Here is a 25,194-nt window from a genome sequence, read left to right as displayed (position 1 = left end):
TTGGAATAAGGCTTAGAAGCAAAAAAATCCATTTTAGTCAAACAGTGGATCAATCTCTTTTTGAAGGAGATGACACTTTTATACCAAGTCATTCTGAAGTGGTAAATAAACCTGAAATTAATTAGCTGATTGTGTGGAGTATCTAGAATTCACAGACCACTTATCTAACTATTGTGATCTTAAAGTACCTCCAAATACCACCATTGTTGCACTGGCAAATATAGCTTCTATAAAATGTGCCTAAGCATATTAAGTTAATTTTCTCGTAATATTCAATATTTCAGTAGTTTTGTGTTTTGTAAATATAGTATCAAAATTGGAGCAATAGAATTTTAAAGAACACTTCTTGAACTATGGTTGTTTCTTTAACATTAAAAGCAATGTTAGGTGGAGATGAGACCGTGGCATATCATTCTGTAACTGGAAATAGAATAGCCAGTATTTAAAGTTTCAAGTTATACAATGTAATGTGTTCGTTTTTTTATTTTGATGACTTCCTGACTTGTTTCATGTGGAGACCCAGTCCTACAGACAGTGCTGTGTTTATTTGGGCCTGAATGCAACAAATTATAGTCCAGGTGCAGATTTTATGTTCCATGGAGATTACCATTAATTTTTTGATGTTGTTGGTTTTTTTTTTTCCCCCAGTGGAAACAGCAGTCCACCCAGACATATTAAGTTGAAGTAGTGACACTCTGTCTGTACAATCATTGGTTTCGTCTAAACCCATAGGTGCTAGTTTTACAACTTGTGGGTAAATGCTATATTTATTTTACAGTTTTATTTTATAGTTTATGTATTTTTTATACTTCAGCATAGAATGTGGACTATAGTATACTTTACTATATAAAAAATTTTATTAATTTTATATACAAAATTTTCTATATACTTTGGTGCAGGTCAGGTAATATTACTATTGGATTGTGCTAATGAATGAACCGTTAGTGAATAGACCATCAAAATCTGTATAGAACTGAAACTAGTGGAGTGCTTTGGGTGAATGGCTACAAATTTCTAAAAACTGGTCTTACTTGTGGGCAGATAGTGAGGAGCATAGTGATGCAGTTGAAGGTAAATAGTGTGGCCAGCAGGACTAGGGACATGATCGTCCCCAATTACTCGGCACTGGTGAGGCCGCACCTTGAGTACTGTGTTCAGTTTTGGGCCCCTCACTACAAGAAAGACATTGAGGTGCTGGAGCATGTCCAGAGAAGGGCAACGAAGCTGGTGAAGGGTCTGGAGCACAAGTCTTATGAGGAGCGGCTGAGGGAACTGGGGTTGTTTAGCCTGGAGAAAAGGAGGCTGATGGGAGATCTTATTGCTCTCTACAACTACCTGAAAGGAGGTCGTAGCCAGGTGGGTGTTGGTCTTTTCTCCCAAGTAACAAGCAATAGGACAAGAGGAAATGGCCTCAGGTTGCACCAGGGGAGGTTGGATATTAGGAAATATTTCTTCACTGAAAGAGTTGTCCAGCACTGGAACAGGCTGCCCAGGGAAGTGGTTGAGCCACCATCCCTGCAGGGATTTAAAAGACGTGTAGATGTGGTGCTTAGGGACATAGTTTATTGGTTGGACTTGGCAGTGCTAGGTTAATGGTTGTATTTGATGATCTTAAAGGTCTTTTCCAACCAAAATGGTTCTGTGATTCTAAATGAGTGATATTTGCCAAGTCACAGTAAAGAAACTTGATTTTCAGGTTTCCATGGGACACATGGGAACACAGAAAAATTGGAAGAATGAACCTAAGGAGAGACCAATGAAATCGGGATTTCTGGGAATACACCTTCAGCAAACAGCACCTAAGTTAAATTTTGTGTCTCTGTTTCAAAGCACAGAATCTACTGCAGAGCATCTGTGTTGGGCATTACTAGTATGTTCTGGCTTAGTTAGAAAAGACTGCCCTCAGTTACAGAAATGTGTCTTGAGTATAACATTCCTCAAAGGCCTAAGGACTTTGGTATGTAACGTCTACTCTAGGGGCCTAGGTCCAACATTTAAATGCCATAGAGATTCTTGCTTCTACTCAACCGCAGGGGTAACTGAAGTCATCATGCCTGCGTTTCTGTCAATAAAAATTCCTACACGCCTACACATCTGATGCAAGACATGCCTAGAACTGTGTGGCACAGTAGGTACCTAGCACAAGCCCAATTCCTAGAAAGGTTTACAGGGTAGGAATTCCTCTGTCTCATCTGTGGATCCCAATCCAGCAGGAATTTTTAAGACATGTTTTTGGAAAAAGGTCCATGAAAAGCAATATTTTTTACTCTTTATGTCATGTGGGTAGAGCATTAGTCAGAAAGGAAGACCGGGGCTTAGTTCCTTCCTCAATCTGAAGCAGTTTGAACCATTTACCTTCACATTTCTGGTAAATGTTCAAACGGTGAGTTTCTGGATAGAGGTGGAATGGGAGAGCAGAAGTATGAGGTATGGTGTAACTATGGGTGGTATTGTGTGTTTCAAGCTGGTTTTTGCCAGCACTGCAGAGAGTCGTAAAAATAGGTATCAGCATTTTCAGTTTCTAAGGTGATCCTTGTGGCGTAATTGACGTGCACCAACACTGGAGATCTCTGATTTGTTTTGGATGTTAGGCCTCTGAAAGCAAGCCGCATCACTCAGGAAGCTTTTGTTGTTTACGTTGTACCAAAGTGAGATGTGTATGTGTCAACTATGGTAGAGATTATGCTTCTTACTAAATGAAGAGGAAAGCTACGTGAAAAGTCTGATTTATTCAGTCAAGGATAATGGCAGACATTGTGTGTGTGTGTGTTTCTGTATTAGAAACAAAGCCATAAAAAAGTAAAACGCACAAATGCATTGTTCATACTGCCTCAAGCAATAGCACACTCAATAGCTCCTTTAGGATTTTCCAATTCAAGATGTCTCTGAGCAGAACTGAAGAAGTGTCTCTCTGACACTCACACAGTGATGCTCTGAGGCACTGGCGGAGAAGACTTGCCCAGCAGAGGCTGTGCCTGACTCCAGAATACCCCTCACCACAAGGATGGTGCCTTCTGGTACAGAGGTTTCAACACCTATTAGTTGTACCGTGTTACAATCATAGAATGGTTTGTGTTGGGAGGGACCTTAAATACCATCTAGTTCCAACCCCCCTGCCACAGGCAGGGACACCCTCCACTAGACCACGTTGCCCAAAGCCCCATCCAACCTGGCCTTGAACACTGCCAGGGAGGGGACATCCACAACCTCTCTGGGCAACCTGTTCCAGTACCTCACCACCTCACAGTGAAGAATTTCTTCCTAACATCTAATGTAAATCGACCCTCCTTCAGCTTAAACCCATTACCCCTTGTCCTGTCACTACACTCCCTGATAAACAGTCCCTCCCCATCTTTCCTGTAGGCCCCTTCAGGTACTGGAAGGCCGCAATTAGATCTCCCTGGAGCCTTCTCTTCTCCAGGCTGATCAACCCCAACTCTCTCAGCCTGTCCTCATAGGAGAGGTGCTCCAGCCCTCCGATCATCTTCGTGGCCCTCCTCTGGACTCTCTCCAACAGCTCCATGTCTTTCTGGTACTGGGGCCCTCGGTTCTTACTCTTAGCTTAATAGAGGATTGAAATATAGAAATAAAGCTTTAATGCATTTTTGAACCTGCCTCTTTTAATTTGTGTTAATTAAGTCTACTAGAACTTTATCTATGAAGTGAACTTCATAGACAGGGAACATCATATAAAAGGGAATATGTTTAGAATCTCTTCATCTGATCCATTTTGATCTCTTTTTGTGTATGCTGTCTAACATAAATAATTTATTGCTATATGTTGGATAAGTTAGGTATAGAACTTTTTTTTTTATCTTGTTCCATGTTTATTTAATGGTTGTTCATGCTGCTGGTTTACTATATTTTTGAAAGTTCACGAATCCCACAATTTAAAAGCTTAAAGGTATTTTCTAATAACACTGTAGAAATGAACATGAATCTTGTGCATCATGGACAGCAAATATAAACCAAATGATTTTATCTTGGTGGTCCATAGCATAAATGCAAGCACTAAACTCTGATGAACCTGGAGGTTTTGGTTTGTACCATGAGAGGCACTAGCAGCACTTCATTTTGTAACTAATTACTTTGCACCAAGTATTTAAAAATAACAGGAGCAAAAACATGTAAAAAACCTGCTATTATTACCTCCGGCATCTTTAGTGTTCTGGTGATAAATGATCAAAATCTTAGAAGTGCTTGCAGAAAGCTAAGGATTGGATATAATTAAAAAGGATCACTCCCCAAAGGAAGGCTGCAGAATCCCATGGTCTGAAGAATTGGTGCTAGTAATGCTTTTAAACCGTGGCTTTTAATTTACTCTAAGAAATACAAATTGGAACTGACATTTAACAGATGAATTTATCTCCACAAGCCTTCTTTACGTGAAGTCACTAGGACTGCATGCGTGGTGCTTTTGTCCAGCTGTATAATCCTTAGCTTCAAGTGCCAGAGTAAACCTTGGAAACACTGTAAGTTTTTGCTCTGAAACACTGTAAGTGATGCTCAAGATTTTGTGTTCTTTGGAACACAGAATATATTAGAATTCTCTCTTGTATATAAATTCAGCTTTTTAAAACAAGCAAACAAACAAACAAAACCCTAAATCTACCCATTTTTCTAAGAGCACCAGTTTGACATTTAAAAAAAACCCCTTCTCAACTTGAATAACTCTGGAATATGTCTGAAAATGCATCTGGCATCTTTAGAAATGTCAAATTTCTGGCAAGGATAATAACATATTGTATTCTTTTCACTTTTTTTTGAAAGCCATGTATTAGAATTTATGACAATATAAAAAATCTGCCTTTTTAATTTGTGGGCGTTCTCTGAAAGATAAGTTATACACCTGTTTATGTAAGAAAGCATGACCTCTACTATCCAATAGCATTAATATATAGTGTAAGCAACTTGTCATAACTCCTAGCAAATGTGACATGTTGTTTTATGTTGTCTTTTGCAACCTACGTTGGTGACAGTAGACATTTCTTAATGGACTCTACGGAAAATGTTACACATTTTGTGTGTTTTGAGAGATGGGAACTACTTTGGAAAAATTCCTCTGTGCTTTTGAAAGAAAAAATGTTGCCTAAAGTGCTCTAACCTCTAATGGCCATTTATTTCACCTGTTGCTAATTTAAGTCAAGCTGGCTGAATCAGAAATGTGATACACCTGAATTATTAACAAATTCTAGGCCCCTTAATGTCAAAAAGAAAGAAAGGGCAGAACTGTTTGTTCTCTTGAGCAGAAAAGCTGCAAGTGAAATGGCACGAAGGAGGCAGAATGGGAAAATCTTCAGCTATTGACTGTGTTTGCTATAATACTGTAAAAGATCTAATCTGTCAGAGTAGTCTGAGGTAGGATGCTCTTTATGCTAAATAATATTTAATTATTGCTCAAAAGAGGGAAAAGAGTGCCTTATTCTTCTGGTTCCCTGGTGGAAACCTAAGCGGTGTGTGGGTGATGAGTGCTTATGACTGTTTGGGATCACTGCTGAGTATCGTAGCTAATCTCATCCCTGTGGCCCAGATGACTCTCTGACCCATACCTTGAAGATTTCTTCATAGACATAGAGTGGGAGGAAAGAATTGGCCTTCTTCCCATGTGCTGTAACCTGGCAAGATGGAATAGGATGCTGCCCTCCACCCCCACTCTATCCTTGCAGTGCCAGCTCGCGGGGAATTGTCTGGGACAGCTGAGGAATAATCTGCATTTTGAACACAGAGATTTCTGAGAATTTCCAAGTGCAGAACAAACTTGCATGGCCCTGACTGTTGTAATTGTTGTAAAAACAAACACCTTTCAGACTTGAGGGTAGTTCTTCTAATGGTATGCTGGAGATTTGGAGTTGTACTCCTCTTGTGTTACTAAATCCTGATGAGTGAATGTCTGAAGATTAAATAAGTGGCCAATAGCACAGATTGTCTGGAGTGAGAGAAAAGCAAAAGCAAAGATACTGGAGGTAAATGGTTATAGTAGTATTACAGGCTTCAGGGACTTTTTCATAGGGAGAGATGAGATGGTATGTACAGTTCTGCTAGGTTAGTAATGGGAGAATCACTCCCCAGCATCACCAAGGGTATGGCTCATCATAAACCAAGAATGTGATAGCTAGACAGTTATGATACAGATATGGAGCCATGTATCCAACTATGAAGTGTCACATGTGAAAATTCAAGCACATGAAGACATGTAGAGAACACTTTTATATGTCAGTATGAACACGGACCCCTAAACAACAGAAGAGAAGAGCTGGAGTTACTCATGGAAGCGGGAAAGGCACCGCTACTTGTTAGAAAATCACAGGCAATAAAAGGCCACTTTAAAAGCTGAAAGCTGAAGAGCTGGTGGATGTCTGCTACAAAGGCTCTTGTTGCCTCTGACCACAAGATGAATTCCTTCAGGAGATGAAGCTCTGGGGGCCCCAGTACAGGAGAGACATGGAGCTGTTGGAGAGAATCCAGAGGAGGGCCACGAAGATGATCGGAGGGCTGGAGCACCTCTCCTATGAGGACAGGCTGAGAGAGTTGGGGCTGTTCAGCCTGGAGAAGAGAAGGCTCTGGGAAGATCTAATTGCGGCTTACCAGTACCTGAAGGGGCCTACAGGAAAGCTGGTTTATCAGGGAGTGTAGTGACAGGATGAGGAGTAATGGGTTTAAGCTGAAGGAGGGTCGATTTAGATGTTAGGAAGAAATTCTTTACTGTGAGGTGGTGAGGCACTGGAACAGGTTGCCCAGAGAGGTTGTGGATGTCCCCTCCCTGGCAGTGTTCAAGGCCAGGTTGGATGGGGCTTTGGGCAACGTGGTCTAGTGGAGGGTGTCCCTGCCCATGGCAGGGAGGTTGGAACTAGATGGTCTTTGAGGTCCCTTCCAACCCAAACCATTCTATGATTCTATGATTCTATGAAGTCCTTGTGGCCTTAATAAAAAAATACTATTTTGTCATTGCTGACTTCAAACTGGAAGATGTTTGGTAGACATCTCCCGTGCAGGAATCTGGCTGTGTATTCTGTGCATGTGATGAGGGAGATATGGAGTAGCTGTGGGTCTACTCTGAATACCCAAAGTGTGGAGTGTGCTCTGAACACCTGAACTTTTTCTCCTGATTACTCAGTTGTCTGCTGGTCTCATTGCGATGAGGAGTGGTCAAGGTATGAGGGGTGGCATGGCTGCCCCTGAAGCCCCATTCTGCCCTCTGGGGCAGCAGGAAGGCAGGGCTGTCTGGGCCAGCTTTCCTCACCCTGTCCCACCTCTTCCTCCTGTTTGCTCTTCATTCCACTCCTCTTACCTTCATAGGCCCTGCTCTGCAACAGAATAGCTCAGAAAAGCAAACAGTTCGGAGAAGGGTGATGTGCCTGAGGGACGGGGGCCGTGCACCTCAAAGACAAGTGCCCTGGAAATTGTACTCTGAAGAGTGAGAAGGAGGGGTACTGGAAAGGAACTGCAGAGATACAGAAACATGGAGGTTGGAAGGGACATCCTGGGATCATCTGGTCCAGCCTCTGCTCAAAGCAGACCCAGTTAGCGTAGGCTGGCTAGAGTCTTGTTCAGCCCAGCTTTGAAAAACTGCAAAGATGGAGATTTTGCCACCTCTTTTAGTGTCTGGCCATCTTCCTGGTAGAAAATGTTTCCCTTGCATTGAGTTGGCCTTTCCTCTTTTCCCATGTGTGCCCATTTCACCTCATCCTTCCACTGTACGACTGTGGGGAGAGTATGCCTCCATCTCCTCTACACCTTCCATCTAGGCAGTTGCAGACTGCGCTGAGATCCCCCCACAGCTTTCGCTGCATTTAGGTAGGGAGGTTGGGGACGAGGGAGAGAGGAAGAGACCCCGATTTTATTCCTGTCTCGCATTTAGACTCCCACAGCCCCAGAACAATATTGGCCATGACTGCAGATAGCTTCCCCATCCTCGCTCCCCACGCCCTAGGAGCCCTGCAGAGTCCTCCCAGACATCTGACTTTTCTCTTCGTTCTCTCTTAATGACTTGTAGCTGATGCTGCACACGATCTTCGCCTCCAGGACCTAAACTGCTTCAGCAAAGGCCATTCTTTAAATAATTAGAAACAGGTTTGTTAGCAGACGCTGAGGGATACCTACAAACAGCAGTGCTTCTGAGATCATCCTGAATAACCATTGTCACCAGTTTATTCTTTGTAGGTTACTTCAGAGATGTTGGGGTTTTTGGTGTCATTACTCAGTAGATAATCACCTCACTATGTGCTGTTGCTCCAGGGCTGGGACAAAATAGACCGGTATGTTTGGATGTGTGAAGTACAAAGCTTTTGCGTGGAAACAGGGAATTAATCTGGGATCTTAAAATAACAAGCATGCTAAAATATTGTGCCCTGTTTTATGTCCACACCTCAAAAACATTATGTCAAAAATAGAGTTCAAAGGAAAGCAACAAAAAAGAGAAGAGATCTGGAAAACAAGTACAGCTACATGAATCTTATGAGGGTCAAGTGATTTAGTATTTGAAGGACAGGACTGAGTGGTGACTTGGAGTGTGGATACATATAGATAGAAAGGAGTCAGGAGGACCTTTCAGTTTTGCTGAGAAAGTCATAGGCAGAACTGGTGGCTGGAAATTCAGACAAATTCATCTTCGAAATAAGATGCAGTTTCTTAAAAGTGTAACTGATTAAACAGTGGAAAAGATTGAGGGGAGTGGGGACAGGAGGGATGTGCTCCAGTCATTAAAACAAGATTAGATATTTTTCTTAAAAATGCTGTTTAATCCAGATTGTTGTTAACAATCTATGGTTTATGCATACAGGGGGCAAACTAGATGACAAGAATATCCTGGACGATCCTCTCTCTTCCCAAGATCACGTATAATGGCTTTGGCAAAGCAGATGAATTTTCACTTAATTGTATGGATGTTGAAATGGCATTTCTCTTCTAAACATATGTGCTTTCATGTGCAACTTAAACCAGCTCCTTGTTCAGACACCCATCTGGGGGATTGGGAAATACCAGTGGTTTTCCTATGTCAGAAAGTGATTTACAACATCCAGGGTGAGGTTTATGTAGTATCTGCTGGCTTACTTCCTATTTTTTCTTAATGCTATTTACCTGTGTGAAGCAAAGCTGAAAGCAGGGAGGAATACACAGGAATTTTCTGGGGAGGGAATACCCAGAGACACGGGCTGTGTAGTGCGGGACGGCCCTGGCCTTATCCCCACCCTGCACCTTTGCAAAACCTTCTTGGTGTGACTTGTCCATTCAGTAGTTACTCAGCTCTGCAGCTACTGTGTCCTTAGTTGCTTGGTACGCTGAAGGAAAAATACAAGTTGGGGACAAGGAAGGAGTTTTGCACTTTATGAATGTAATAAAAATAATTGTCTTCATATAACAGGCTGTAAGAGTCATCACATTGTGAAGAAAGTGAGCTTGAATACTTGCTGGAGTATCTTTAGTCTTCTTGCAGGTGAAAAGCAGCTAAGCGTGTAAATTTTGCGTGGTTTTTATTTTTGCTTGGGATCATACCATATCTGGAACTGTGTGTGTTTCTCAAAGTACCAAATTTTGGATATACTTGAAACAGCAAATGTTTATGTTTTCCCCTTTGAGCATGATTGTGCTAAATTCCTCTTTTCTTCCCTCAAAAAACTGTTTAAAATATTAAGGGTCTGATTTAGCTCCACTGAAGGCAGCTGGAGTTCTTTCAAAGTTTTCACTAGTTCAGGTCCTGAATTCCTCTAGAATTTCTATTGTTTCCATTCCTTCAGCAATCACAGCCTCCTTTGAATGGCTTCTCAATATTTTCAGTAAAAACAAGACTGAGTAAAAAAACTCTATCATTTGAAAAACATCGAATTGGAAAACCTAAAATTCTTTTTTGTCCGTTTAGCTCATATGACTCGTTTTGATGTCAGTGAGTTTATATATCATTGTCAAAATGCTAACATATAATCAAATGTTTTGAAGGCCAGTCTACTTCGGGATACCTTTATACATAGTCTACTACAACGGCTGTTGTAGTAAGTTAAATGGAATAAACATCCATTCATTCTATAACATAAAACAATAAAATCAAGTTTTGAAGCTTGAACAGAGACTTCAACCAGCTTTTCCCATGGCTATGAATTGCTATTAAAAAAAGGAAAAAAAAGGATTAGTCTACTTTGCCTTTTACTGAATGTTTTGGGAAATGAGGGGAAAAGAGGGAGGACAGTTAAAGAATTGGAAAGGATTAAGCTTTCAAATAAAGTTTTGAAACCTTCAGCTAAAGTAGGAGTCCATGTCATCTTTCTTATCCCTTCCAGCATTTGACAGTACTTAAATTCATGCTGAGAATAACATTAAGTATAATTTGTGGAAAAAGACAATGAATAACACTAATGGGCTTGATCCATTGTGCTTGATGCTGGAATCCAAACCTGTTTGAGGGATAAACAAGACAAACAAATAGAAGAAAAATATAGGAAGACAGAAAATATAACTTCTGTTTCTGATGCTGGCCCTTACTTGCAGGAGGCAAACATAGCCCATAGACTTATTCTTTCCTTCACGTAGCAAACTTATTTTACATCACCTGTTGTGTATTTCTTACTGCTTCTCTTGTTTTCACATTGAATGTTGCGATCATCACATTGCAAATAACATCTTAGCTAGGCCAGCCCTACCCTCCCTTTTCTAAAAGTGGAGAAAAAAATGAAAAGAAGGAAAGAAAATAAATGTTAGGGGGAAAAGAAAGAAGTGGGTGAGGAGCTATTGGCAGCAACGTGTATCTGACATACCAGGACCCAGCTGAATTTGGTAGCACTGACAATGTTTCTGAATCCTTGGCTGACTTGCTGGTCTGAGAACTTTGAGCAATTCTGTGTCTCTCTTGTCAACTAGGCATGATCCTTATGTAGTCTTTAAATTGCATTAGATCTTACTTGGATTGGTTCCGGTTTTATGTCGCCTTTATGCCTCTTTGTATCAACATTCGTTGATAGAGATTGTTGGACCTTTCTCTCAGACTTGAGCCAATTTCTATAGTGGTTTCATTGCTAAATTATATACAATTATTTGTAATTATATATAATGATTATATATCATTTCCAGCTATTGCATTATGTGCCCCAATGACTGTTTTCCTTCAGTTTACCAACAATTCTCACTGGCCCAATTGAACTCTACATTCCTTACCTCAGATGAAATGGTCTCCCAAACTATTGCTCCAGGTAGTCATTTGTATTAAATTGTTTTCTCTTTCCCTGTTTGGTAACATAGATACATATACATGTGCACGCTCAAAATTCAAACTTTTGGTTTTCTTGTAGGAGTAGGTTTAACGTTTCTTATGCAGAATCCTATTATCGTATGCTGGGTTAATTTCAACTGTACAATCTGAGTGTCAGATTTTATCCTATTGATTAGCTATTTTGTTTTCCTTGGGTCCGTCCAAGGAGGGAAAATTCTGTGGAATCTCAAGTTGCTTGATAAAGAGAGAAATAACAGCATGGGCTTTTCACAGACGGGATGAAATCATGGTTTCCAGGGAGACCTCAAATTCATTTGTTGCAGCCAGAGCGCTGAGCTGCCAACTGTGGTTGCTTACATAAGTTGCCCATCCTATATTGTTTTCCAATCAGTTGTATATCAGTCCAGCAGCTCAAATCCTGTGGTAAGCATCTTTTTTTTTTTTTTTTTAACCCATAATAACTAGCTGCTGGCACCTGGCACAGCATCCTCTGGGAGTGGGAATAAATCCAACCAAGTCCAAAGTGCCAGAATAAATTGGATTTAAAAATACAAGACTTCTGTGACTTCAGATGTTGGAGCATGAATACAAACTTTCTCTGCTGTAGGCTGGAGGAGTCTGTGGGTTTGCTGTGCTTTAATGAATCATATGAAAATTAAACAGCCCATCCCACTTAAGAGGATTCTTTGCTTTAATAAATATGTATCTTCTTGCCGGGGTTATAATACATATGAAGTAGTTACTTTGGTCTTCAGTGTACAGCATCAGAGTTGGTATAAAGCCTTTATACAGTTGACACAAAGCCTTTTTTCTGAAATCTGGTGAAAATATGATAATTTCTTTAATCCTCTTGGCTCCTTTATATAATCGGCATAATCCTTTATGCAGTATATATATCAAAGCTATAAACATGGAGTGTGATGTTACCATGCAGTACTAATTCCTGTGGGTTTATTTTGTTTATATTGAATACCCCTAATAGTGGAAATTGTAATCATGTTGCAGAATAGTTTCATTTAAGCTACCGGTCCATAGGGATTTTTTTCTTACCTATACATAAAATGTCTTTTGGAGTGCAGATTGAAGTAGTTTGCTTTGTCAGTAGCTTGGGCAATGCTCTTTGGACTGTTAAGTTAACCATTTTTAACGAGAGCCTTAAATTGTGGCTATGGCACAAACGAATGAAATATCAAACATAAACTTGAAGTAGTTGTTAGTGCCTTTCCTGAGCTTTGGGGGAGAAATCCAAAATAACGTTTGAGCAGCAGGAGCAGACCGCGCTAGTGCATACTCGAGGTACCACAGGTGGACAGGTGAGATTGATTTCTGAAAATTGCAGGCGAGATGTGATGCTTCTGCTTCTCTGAGGTCCCCGATATTCATTCACTTTCTGCAGGCGCTTGGACAGTCACCTTCAGGTAACCCAAGTCGCTTTGCCATCAGCACCGCGCAGCTCCCATTGCTGCCGCCGTGGACTTGATAGACTCGTTTACTCAGCTGCAATAGGTCTCCTCACTTCTCTCCTGGGTTTCTCCAGCTCTGTCTGGAGATCTCTGTTCTGTAGCCTGTCTACCAGGTAGGCTTTTAGACTTCTACAGGGAGGGGAAACACAGCTGTACCCCTTACCCTTGCCACTGTTGTAAAAAGAAAGACAGCAAAGGTGGCGGGAGTGGGAGGGGGGGGCCTAAGAAAAAGCCCCGTTAGCCTTTTCTTTTTAAGGGAGTCCAGGCAATGCTTTCTGTTTGATTTCAGGGTTAGGAAATAAAGTATATCTCAAACTGTGTACTTTGTATAGCCATGTATTCTTGTATAGACTAAGTACAGATATTGCTTAGCCAGAATGGAACCATTTTACAATTACTATTAAAAAAAATTAAAGAAAACTCAGAATATGCATAACTTAAACACATTTTCTTTCTTGACACCTCTTAATAAAAACTCATCTGAACTACTCTGTAATCATGTATTTAATGTTGTCGAACACTCCTGGTATGAATGTAATTATACTGGTGATTATGCCAAAATAGTTCATTCCAACATAGAAATTGAAAGAAATCATGTGGGGAATATTAATGTACTTGTCACTGTAGGAGATTTTTTTTCTATTTATACACAGTCTTGCATTTATATACATATGTGTATGTGTAAACCAAGCCTAAATTAATGATGTCTTCACAGCCTCACCCTTCCCAGGAAATGCTGTTATTCTTTCAAATGTTTGCAAGTATAATAGCCTCATCAGTTATGCCCACCAAGAAAAATAAATGAAGAGGTACAATATGTGGAAAACATGAATGCAGAATGGGACTGAAATCAAAGTGGAAATAAATACAGATTCAGATGTATTACTTGTTAAAAGTAACAGACTTGGAGTAACCTCATAGACTTTTTGAATGCTTAGGACTGGTAGTATATGGTAGAGTTAGGAATAAATAGTTAAATGTAAATTGCCCTAACATTTTATTTGTAAAACACATTAATTTTGAAAGCAGAGAACAACTATAAAAAGAAGATGATGCAATATTGCATTACTTTTCCACATTATTTAATGCATATAAATCAGGATTTTCTGGGTTGCTTTTCTCTTGCTGTACAGTTTCCGTGGTATTGCATAAGTTTTGGAAATGCAAAGAATCTCCTGTATGCCCTTTCAATCATGATTGCTGTAACGTTTTAATATTTGATCCTTTGTAGGCCAAACCTAATGATCTGTAGTTGAATTAAGAGATGTTTATACAGTGATGTAATATGAGAGAAGTGTTAATTTGTACTTGCAAGCCAAGATAATGTATATAACCTTTAGTCTGGTTCAGTTTTCTCAGTACTGGAAAAGGTTAAAATCATACCCTTCTTGGCCTCCTCCTTAGACAGTAACTGGCTATGGGAAGAAGTGAAGGAAGGAACTCCTCCTTTCACTGTATTTCTTCAGTGTAGTTCTTCAGCAAGAAATCTTCCTGCAGCAGAGAAACCAGGGTTTTCAGAGAAAGGATTTCTCTCTCTCTCTCCATTCCCCAGTTTGAACAGTGACAAAACTGCACTGAAGAGCACATATTTTTGATTCTGGAAGATTCCAGATTGCTCTAAATGGAAAGTTTCTTCAGAGAGTATTCCTGGGAAGAGTAAAATGATATACTTATCTGGGCACTGGAATGCTGGATATGGAAAGACTGCATCAGTAAGCTGCCTTTTGACATGCAGAAGGTGCTGCTTTTAGGCATCTTAAATGCAAAGTGGAAATGCTGCCAAACCTGCTTAGACACCTAAATTTCCTACTGAAAACTTAATTTGGATGTGAAATTCTTCTGCTGTGCATGCATACAGGAGATGCTGTGGTTTGAACCTCTGTGCACTTTTGCGCAGCAAAGCAGTTCTGGGGGTTGTATGCCTTTGCCATCTCTTAACACGCTGCCAGCCTTGAATTCATTCAAAAATCGAATAGAGGCAATTGGTTTCAGCAATGGCTGTACCTCAATTTACTTGCCAGTCGGAGATGTTCAGTGGCCCTGTTAGTGCAAATGCTGCTGCACAGCAAAATTGCAGCACCCAGAAAAAAAGCAAGAAATATGTTGCAGGAACCGTCCAATTGGTTAAAGCTGCCTAAAATGACATAGCAAGTAGGTGAGTCAGTATGTCATAAATTTTCAAACTTCATATAGGGGTTTTCCTCCTATATGTGACAAAACCTGAATGTGCATTGGGGAGGTTGTAATTTACCTGTCTCTGACCATGCACTCACATGGGCTGATGCAGCAAAGCTTTATTGTACCCTCTTTCTCTCCTGCCTTTGGTGAAGGCAGAAATAATACTCGGCTAACTCTGCTTTGGTGGAGAACAGGGTCTTACACTACTGCTCTATGGTCATGGTTCAGGTGCCTGGTGCTTAGTAGCACTGCTATGGTTTTACTTTTCGTTTACTTTGAGATGCACAGAAACTTGCCTGAGTCTCAATGCAAGCCTCAAAGCTACTAAAATATATTTGATGTACTCTACAACCCCTCATTTCAGGGGCTGAGAGCAGAGGCCTTTACATAAGCTCTTTGGGATCCCTCTGTGCGAGACAGACCATTTTACCCTAGGGGACTGTTTCCACTGACTCCAAACATGCCTTTTGCTATCAAAGTGGCATTAAAAAAAACAAGATAAAAAGCATACAGTGAAGAACAGAAGAATTGCCATAATGAGTCACACTAAAGGTCTGCCCAACCCAGTATCCTGTCTCCGTGAATGTCTGATAGGTCCTTGGGCTTTAATTTAAACCGTTTTGTGGAGCTGGGAGATCGCCAAAGGCTTGCTCCTGCCACCCTGTGCATCACCAGAATGACAAAGCCTCTGGGTGCAGTGCACTGTCCCATATAAGGTGGAAAAATGAAATAACCATGGGGGATGCTTTGAAAAATAGAGTAACACATACGCTATTTCTCCACTAATACTCAGTCTGCAAACCTTTACTTGAGCTGGGTGCAACGTCTGTGTATTTATTTAGTAACCCTGTATGGATTTCTCTTACATGAGCTTCCATACACTAAAAGTGTTTTGGCATAAATGAGAGGTGGGAAAGCAGTTTCATAAGTGCGTTTTCCTGGTTAAGTTTGGTAAACCCACAAACTAATCACAACAGATAATTTGGAAAAAGACAGAGGCTAAAAGTCTTATTTAAGACATTTTCTGTTTTGTGGGGGTTTTGTGGGGTTTTTTTTTCTTTTCACATTGCTTAGCATAATATCATAGAATCATAGAATATCTCAATATGGAAGGGACCCTTAAGGATCATTGAGTCCTGGCTACTGTCTGCAGATGCAGAGAAAATAAGGAGCAAGCGTGAATCCTGTGTCCCTCTGCCTGTGCAGTGCCGGGACAGATTTATCATCCCTTAGCACTTCCCTGCACAATCTGACCCAGCTCCTACAGCTCCAGCAGCAGCAGTTTGGCACGAGGACCCTGACTTCTCGTAGCAGCCAGCAGAGCTCTCAAGGGCAGAGAAGCAGGGAGCACTTTCATGGACCACCATGGAGACATCTTTCTCTGTTTCTCTTAAAAAAAGCTGGAGATGGAAAGGACATGATCATCAGTGATGAATTTTGGCTTTTGGCAATGTCAGCGGAGAGGTCCTGGGCTGATATTAATGGTGGCCTGTCCATGGTAACTGTAAGGCACTTGGGCAAGTATTTTCTGTAAGTCATTTCAAGTACACTTCTGTTGCCTGTGCTATAATTACTCTGTCAACAAGACACAGAAGGTTGGTCTCTGGAGTTGTTGGTTTGGCATCTCTTTCGTCTGCTAAAAGTGCAGTGCTATATTATTATTTTTTTTTTTTCAAATAAATTGAATACTGGATAATTCCTGGAATCCTCATTGGCTGGTTGCTTAAGTCTTGGGTTTATCCTTTTAATTTTGGTTTCTATTAATAAGTCCATTTTGGACTACCAAATAGGTATTTGGCTTTATACTTATAATGAAGTTCTCAAGTTCAGTATCCCATGTTTTTCAGACTTTGTTGAAAATTAAATACAGAAGGACTTTGACAAATAGATGGAAAAATTGATCAGTTGAGGGAATACAATTTGATTCTGCAAATCAGATAAGCTTGTTTTGCCAGTTATTTTACTGATTCTTTTTAAGAAATATAAGTTGCAGCATGGTTTTCACCAAAAGAAATCTTGCTCTGATGTGATGATAGTTTCAATACTTTAATGTCTTTCAAGATTAGAGATGTAGGCTGAAGGCTGCTGTAGCATTCAGTAGTGGAGGATGGAAATTCTTCACCGTGAGAAGTGACACATAAATGATTCCTGTCCTGTAAGTCTCTCCTGTGCTCCCCCACACTGATGCCTGACAGCTTGTGAGGATATTCCTAGTATTATTGCTTTTACCGGTGGACCGAGAGCGAGTTTGGATATGCCCCTCGTACGAGGCCAGGGCTGCACAGCAGACAGCAGTTCTCTGTTTGGGTAGGTGGGGCTGGGGCCAGGAGGAACTTGCACATGTTTCTTCTTTCTTGGTCAACCTTTTTTCTTTCAGGACTCCTGTTTTGCAGAGTTTTAAGACAACTTGATAAGAGCTGACCAGTGGGGTCGTACGAGGGATGTGCCATTCATTTTTGCGTGTTGTTTAAAATATATACATGAATGAGATGAATGCAAATGAATGATAGGAGAACACAGAACTGAAAAAAATCATATATCCCCATGAATTTTCCTTTCCTTCTAGTTCCCCTGTAACACCCCTCACTCCTATTTGCGGTGATTTTGACATGACCTTTCCCCTCTGCTCCTAAACCAGGTTCCCCGACACTCTCTGTACTCCAGGACAGCCAGTAAACGCCGCTGCTTTCACGTGTACCTCTTCCACAGCAAAATATTAGTGTTTCTGTGGAGCACCTCCTTCCTCGGGGGCGCAGGGTTTCCTTGCAGCCCCCTGCTCTCTCCTTCCCACCCAGCCAGCTCTGAGCATCTTCCTCTTCCCTGCAGCATCTCTCGTTCCTGCTGATCTGGGGGTTTCATCCCTGAAGGTACCCTGAAGGTACCGGTGGGTAAATGTTTGGGGAAGGATGAGCAGAGATGAAGGGGGTTGGTGCAGTTTAAGGAAGGCATTAATGGCTTCTGCAGAGGTTGTTGAAAGGAGAGCTGCGCCAGCAAGCAAGATCCCCGTGTCCCCGCCTGACCTGAGGTGCCTGCACATACAAGTTTTGTGCTTCAGGGAGTGTGTTGTTAAAATAATTTTGTAGATTTAGCGTGCTGTTTTATTTTCAAAAAAAGTGCAATATTAATGGTGGCAGTCCTTGTACTTTTTTAGTGAAGACTGATGCAGTGAAGTCTCTAAGTTCCTTGGTTTTTATTTTCCTTTTACATAAATTCTATGGATTTTACATAGATAACCATTTACACAACCACAGAGATGACAAATACCAAAAATTAGTTAATGTACTGTTGTGATATTTTCCTCAGTCGTCTTTTTCACAACTATTCCTTATCAATTTTTTGGACCTTTTTCTTTTTGGGTTGTTGGTGGGAGGAATCTGTAGGATTTTATAGTTTGTTGGGGTCAGCGTTGTGCTTTTTTGGTATATATCAGCTCTCTGTACAGTAGTCTATCTTTTTTCTTCAGTCATAGGCTGACTTTTTTCTGATATTCTCAAAGAATGCAGTTGTCCTTCTTTGGTTACCTGCTATTCAAATTACCTATAGATTTAATTTCATATGTTCTTCTTTGGTATTACTCAGTTTGGCCTTGTGACAGATGTGTTTTACCCTTCAGTAAACACTTCCACAGAAAAGGCTGAAAGTGAATTTAAAATGATGAATCTTACAAACCATCAAGTCTGAAATAATCAATGTAAATTGTCCAATTCTCCTATGGTAAGATTTTTTTCATTATTACATGTCTATAACTCATACATTTAATTTCGTAGTTTAAACAGATCCTTTTTCAAATAGCTGGGACAAGAAACTGCTACTGAATGTGTTTAAATGAAGTTGATAACCCAGTATTTGTGTAGCATCATTGGAACAGTGCATCTTATGTCCTATCCCGTAGACCCCAAAGTGCTTCTCACCCATTCTGACTCAAGGTAATATGAATAACAAACTATGGAGTTACCTTGCAATTATCTGTAATCTGAAGGTGATATTTAATAACATAATAATTATGTTTTTTATTATTAACTTTGGGGGATTATATTAAGTAGGAGTAGCATTTCCTGGAAATTTACTTTTGTGGATTTCTTGAGGTTGTTTGTGGAGATAAATTTTTTTTTTTTTTTGGTCTTAATGGAATGAGTGCTTTATAAGCAATGGAAAAAACAAAGCAGCTGACTGAAAAGCTGAAAATCAACTGATTTTGTGGCTGATCTTCTGTTTGGCAAATACAGATCATGAATCTACCAGAAATGAACATGACATTGAAATTGCTGCCTCTCTCCTTGTTATTGTCTTGCCCCCACAACTCTGTAATCCTTTTTTCCCATATCATTTTCCTAAAAACATCATGTCAGGTATATACATCTTTAGAGAGAAAGGTCTACATTTAATTGCTGTAGAATTTTCTTGTAGTAAACAGCTTTTGGCTGCTTGATGGCTGCTCAGTATGTTATAATGATTAAACGGCATTCTCTTCAGTTTACTCCCTTGACTAGTCTTGGAAAATGGTTACTTATTTCAATTTACCTGTTGCTTCTCCTAAGAGGGACTTTCAATAGGCATGCTGAAATGTGTTTTGGTGTGCTTTTGGAGAATAGCATTTTCCGGCACTACAGAAGTTTCAGAACATCTGCAAATACCTTATTACTGGGAATGTGGTGGATGGACACCTTTTCTACTCTGAAGAGTTCAAAATTAAAGATTAACAATATAAAAAGGACAAATACACACAACTTTCACCCCTCCTCCCCAGATGTATTGACTTTTTATTTTGTTGTGTAACAAATATTTTCATTTATATTTGACCTTTTAGGTGAGTGTGTAGATCATTTTGGTGTGGGCATAAGTAAATGTTTATGACTAGCAGAAAAAGATATGAAAAGGGGAGGAGTCTTGGCCTTATTCAAGGAAGGCATTTCAATGCTAGGAAATGGACTGAAAAAAGCAGGAAGAATGTTAGTGATAAACTGGCATGTAATAGATAAAGACTAACATGACTGACAAAGCAAAGACCGTAGAGAGAAGAGGAATATTTAGTCTTCTGGATAGATGTAAAATACTTAAATTAGTGACACTGGAGGGTAGTGCAATGAATTGGCCCTGAACTGCTACTGAAAATTTGTCCTAAATTTAGCTGCTTCTTTTTTTTTTTTTTCATGGTTTAAGAGATTTTCCCATAAATATGGGAAAATTAAAAAGCAATGGGTTCGTTGGCCAATTACTGAGTAGCACAAAGACAATGTTGTTCTGAATACAAACCAAATAACTCAATGGGGAAAAAAGTTTTGTTAAACTACGCCAAGACAGATATAAGTTATCGTAAAATTCTGCCCTCTGTTATATTCATGACATTCGATTCACCAAATCTCCACTTACAGGAACAAGTACCACTTCACATAGTTTAGTAGAAATCAAAGGGTCACAGAATGGTTAAGGTTGAAAGGGACCTCTGGAGGTCATCTGGTCCAAACCCTAGAGCTGATTGCCCAGGACCATGTCCAGAAGGCTTTTGAGTATCTCCAAGGATGGAGAGTCCACAGCCTTTCTGGGCAATCTGTGCCACTTCTCAATCACTGGTGAATGCACTTACTCAGACCAGCAGTTAATCCTCCCTTTTTTTTGTCAGGGTGTTCATGTTTTGTAGTGGAGGATAAAATGTAGTTAGAAAAATTGCATCTTGCATTGGAGGATGAGAAGACAGAATACAAAAGAGATTCAGTATACCTTTTTTTCCCCCCCAGAGCCTTAAAGTGAATTAATATCTAATACAATACTCCAAAAATGTATCTTTTCCCATTGTTCTTTTTTTTTAAATAAACATAAGTAATAAATATGAGTTAATTTAATAAATTTCTCAAGTAATATTTATGACAGGAACATGAGACCAAAATTGCATGTTTGCTTCAGGATCCTTTTGGAGAGACCATGATAACAAAGGAGATGAAAAAATCAAAAGTTGAAGATGGATATAATTTATCTAACCTTGGATGTTAGGGTACACTGTCTGCGGGACTTGGCTCTGCTGGGGGAGACCTGGGGCTGGTTGAGACCCTGACTGCTGGTGGCAGTCTCAGCCCTGGGGTAGAGGAGTGGGAAGTGTCCCAGACTACCTAAAGTAGCCAGGTCTGTGGGTTGAGACTGGAGTAATGTCTCCCCACCAGCACCTGACACATAAACACTTGACAAATTTTGGAGCAGTAGCTATCAAGTCTTTGGATAATGGCTGCAGAGTGAGATGGTGATTGGACATGTGTGACTGGGAATATAACCTACTCACGTCTGTACCTAGAAGGAGAAGTATATAAATGTGCCTTGGTGCAAACTGAGCTTCCACAGAAAGGCTGGTGAGCGTTGTTGAATTTAGAATCTCAATTTTGGGCTTACATGCCTGACTGACACTTTTTGGGTCTGTGATCCACTGCAGGCTGGCCTTACATCTGGACTTGCAGGTTCGATTCAAAGTTCTTCCTCGTGCACAGGTTTTAAAACAGAGAAATTTGGATTTGTTTTATAATATAACAACACTGTATTTTCTTTTAATTTCTTCCCCATCTAGTTTAATCTCAAGACTTTGAAAATACAATACACATGGCCCAGATCGTAACTTTTTTTCAGATGCTATTAATTCTGCTACTTCATGATTACATCTCAGCTGAAGATGGGGAAACGAGAGCAAGTAAGTCTTCATTTTTATATTTCAGATAAAGGCAACTTCAAAGCATACCTTGAATTTATAGTAACCGTTTTCAGGTCCACATATACACTTCTGTTGATGGTGATTTTTTTCCAGTATAGTTTTCCTGGTGAAAATCCTATAATATGTAAGTAACTTAAATATCTTATTTCTCCTTTAGGAAGGGAATATTTTTATTTCTTTTAGTGTCTTGTAAATGCCCAAGGGCAAATGAAGCTGTAAAGCTCCAGTCTCAATTTAAACTTGTGTCTTGAGTATTTATATTTTAATTTCTTCAGAAGTCATGTTTTGAATAGCTTAATGTTATGTGAGAAACTAAATAAGAAAATTAAAGGTTCTGTGAGAGGAAGGTGAGATAACCTCAGCTCTGGGTCAGACCACCTTGCCTATTCTTCAAAATTAGCATCTCAAAGCCCACCAAACCAGGTTTTATACTCTAAATCTAGTTTATAGAAAAGAAAAAGTTAAAGCAAGGTACCTTTTTGAAAGACAAAGTGGCTGAATAGAAAGAGCATGGAAAACTTTCCTCTGACCACAATGATACTTTCAGGGTAGGTCTTCTTTCTCTAGTTTTGCTCTCAATCCAGCAATTTTCACTATTTTACAATAAACTCCATAAAATTCCTTTTGGTCTCTAGAAAGACTTTTTTTTTTTTTAATGTCTACCTGCTCTGAGCTGGGCCTGCTTTCAGCAGCATCCAAAGACATCCACAGTCCCTTCCAATGGAAATTGCTCGTGATTCATATCCCTGGACCACAGAGTGACGCACTCTGCTTGCTCCTCGCTTCTTCTCCCAATGTCTTTTCTCTTCACCACCACCTACATTGCAAAAGCATCTCTCCAGCAGACTGTGGTCACTTGCTTTCAGGGAAGATGAAATCTTGAGTGACCAGAAGTGGCTGTAGGCAGATGTCAGGACAAGGCAAAGCTCTCCTTCCTGTGGTGGAGCTGCAGCCTTTCACAAACCAGAAAGCACCGTAATACACAGCAACCCCCATGACCCCATGTGCCAAATAATCTCTCCTGGTTTTGGCCATCTCCTTGACACCTCATGTGTCAGTTATCTAAGCTCCTTTCACAGTCAATGGAAGGTGATTCTCTCCTCTAGAAAGTTATTCTCTTCATCTGAGGATGTGCGTATAAGATGAATAGGACTGTCCTATTGAAATGCTGGTGTCAGTCCACGGCCTGTAGATGGAAATTTAGTCTAAAAGCTCCATTTATAAGTGACTACAGCTAGGAGAGCTGAATCCATGCCTAGGTCTTCATGCAGTTACGTTATATTTGGTAAATGCTTACGCAATCTTGTATTCTGGAGGTTGAGCTTGTTCACTAAGCATTCTTCTTCTACTAACATGACAATATGCTACCAGACTCAGGATTTTATAATAATTAGTTGTTAAGTGCTATGTCGCAGTGTCAGAAGTAAATTAAAATGTATTTGTAAAAGGATTGGATATTACTGCTGAATTCTGGAATATTCAGACTATAACCTTCCTCTGCAGTGTGCTTGGTTTGCTAACAAAAATGAGGTTTTATGTTTATCATCTCTGCAGACAAAGAGATATGGAAAAAACCAAAATGTATTCCTCTGCTGATTGCATGAAATGCAATTGCCAGCTAAGGCACTGAATTCCAGATTTTTTCATAGTTTTTTCTGGTGATAATGTAAAAACCAGAAAATGGTATGGTTTTCAGATACCAGGTTGGATCTATGTGGCTTACGGAAACAATCTTGTTTTCTCTGATAAATTCAGCTGATTTTTTTAAAAAATGGAATGTATTTGTCAATGTAGAGTCTAATACAAACAGTAATTGATATGAAAAATATTTCCTGTGGAAAAAGAAAGTGGAAGAGTTCATTAAAATACTTGTTTGATTTTTGGTTTGGTTTTTTTTAGGTTGCAGAACTGCTCCGGCAGATTTAGTTTTTATCTTAGATGGCTCTTACAGTGTTGGCCCAGAAAACTTTGAAATAATCAAAAGCTGGCTTGTCAATATTACAAGAAATTTTGACATAGGGCCAAAGTTTATTCAAGTTGGAGTTGTCCAGTACAGCGATTACCCTGTACTTGAAATTCCCCTTGGAACTCATGAATCCACAGAGAATCTCATCAGGGAAATGGAGTCCATACATTACCTGGGAGGAAACACAAGAACAGGAAGAGCTATTCAGTTTGCCTTTGACCATCTTTTTGCAAAATCTTCAAGATTTTTAACAAAAATAGCAGTTGTTCTCACTGATGGAAAGTCCCAAGATGAAGTCAAAGATGTAGCAGCAGAAGCAAGGAAAAATAAAATCACTTTGTTTGCTATTGGTGTTGGCTCAGAAATTGAGGAGGAGGAACTTAAAGCTATTGCCAACAAGCCTTCATCAACTTACGTATTTTATGTTGAAGATTATATTGCAATATCAAGAATTAAAGAAGTTATAAAGCAGAAACTCTGTGAAGGTAAGTAATTGTTTATAAAATAGTGTAGTTCTGTACCCATATTTCTTTATTTCACAAGCAGAATGCATGATTGATGTAACAACCTAAGGCACCTGATAATCTTTACTATGATGATCTTTCATTTTCATCTTCTTTGTGGAAATCATTGCCAAAATACTATTTTCTCCATTAAACAAGGAGGTATATTTGGGAATGATATGGTGCTTTAACACAGTGTGTGGTTAATTTCAGTACGTAGCATTTTGTCCTAAGCTCCAATTTTTTTGCATTGGTAAAGCTTAGAAACCCTGCAATAGTTGAGCAACTCTCACAGTGCTGAGAATATAGAGCTAGCTTTATCCTCTTCCTAGGTGCGGCTGATGCTCGTCCACAGTCTAGCATTTCTTCTTGACAGTTGAGAGGATAGACTATCATTATAAACAGGAGTTCTTCCGCTAGTATGTGTTGAAAAACCCAGAAAAAAGACCCTTGGCAAAAGTGTCTGGAATTGTAACAAGCTGTTATGATCTTTTTAGAAGGATTTTATAGAAGATTTAGCCAAGACCAACATTGTAAAATGACTTTTTAGCTTTAGAATGATAGCAGCATTACTGCACTAAGTTTTCTGATAACTTTATGAAACAATGGCTTTCCCATCTATATAAAAAAGACAGCAAATTGCTTCTAAAATATGTCACTCAGAAGGACTCTATTATACAGCAAATATTTATCAGTGCTATTTTATACATGTTTTATTACCAAGAAATGATGCAAGTCATATTTCAGTTGTACCGTATTTCTGCACTTAGTAAGAATGAAACATAGTTTTTGTTTGCTCTCACTTTCAGTACGGACTTTATTGAAAAAATATGGTGATACTTATGTTGAGGATAATAGTATTTATTTCTTGATACACTTATGAAAATCATAATAATTCCTTGCGGCTGATGTAGTAAGGTGGTCAGTCCAAAAATTAAGTCAGCTAAGTGCAGCTAAATTCTTTAATAAAACTTCACGCAGGGAGAGATTCCCCAAAATAAACACAATATTTTCTTTAAATGAAGTGTAGAAGTGACATTATATTTCATCAAGATGGATTTTCTGCTTTCAGAATTAAGTTAACTAGTATCCTCTAAAATTCAGCTGCGATATTTGACATGACTCTTACAGCAGTAATCTCCGAGTGTTGACTATGTATGCAAAAGAGTACTTACTGTTATACTTTAAGTGACCCT

At 39.6% G+C, this 25,194-nt stretch overlaps 1 protein-coding gene and 1 long non-coding RNA gene across 2 annotated transcripts in view; one reads left to right on the top strand and one right to left on the bottom strand.

Annotated features, from left to right (window-relative positions):
- Positions 1 to 25,194, bottom strand: part of LOC142600928 (uncharacterized) — a 637,768-nt gene that overhangs the window by 34,290 nt on the left and 578,284 nt on the right. Inside the window, exon 2 of the long non-coding RNA XR_012834418.1 lies at positions 3,284 to 3,376. This is a non-coding gene — a long non-coding RNA (uncharacterized LOC142600928). The remainder of the gene's footprint in view (positions 1 to 3,283; positions 3,377 to 25,194) is intronic.
- COL21A1 (collagen type XXI alpha 1 chain) overlaps positions 1 to 25,194 on the top strand; it is a 117,476-nt gene that overhangs the window by 9,145 nt on the left and 83,137 nt on the right. The window contains exons 2-3 of the mRNA XM_075747377.1: positions 21,389 to 21,508; positions 23,429 to 23,980. Coding sequence (XP_075603492.1) covers positions 21,421 to 21,508; positions 23,429 to 23,980 — 640 coding nt within the window. The 5' untranslated portion in view covers positions 21,389 to 21,420. The remainder of the gene's footprint in view (positions 1 to 21,388; positions 21,509 to 23,428; positions 23,981 to 25,194) is intronic.

This window comes from Balearica regulorum, chromosome 3, assembly GCF_011004875.1.
Source record: "Balearica regulorum gibbericeps isolate bBalReg1 chromosome 3, bBalReg1.pri, whole genome shotgun sequence".
NCBI classification, from domain to species: domain Eukaryota; kingdom Metazoa; phylum Chordata; class Aves; order Gruiformes; family Gruidae; genus Balearica; species Balearica regulorum.
This window is presented reverse-complemented; position numbering and strand designations above follow the sequence as displayed.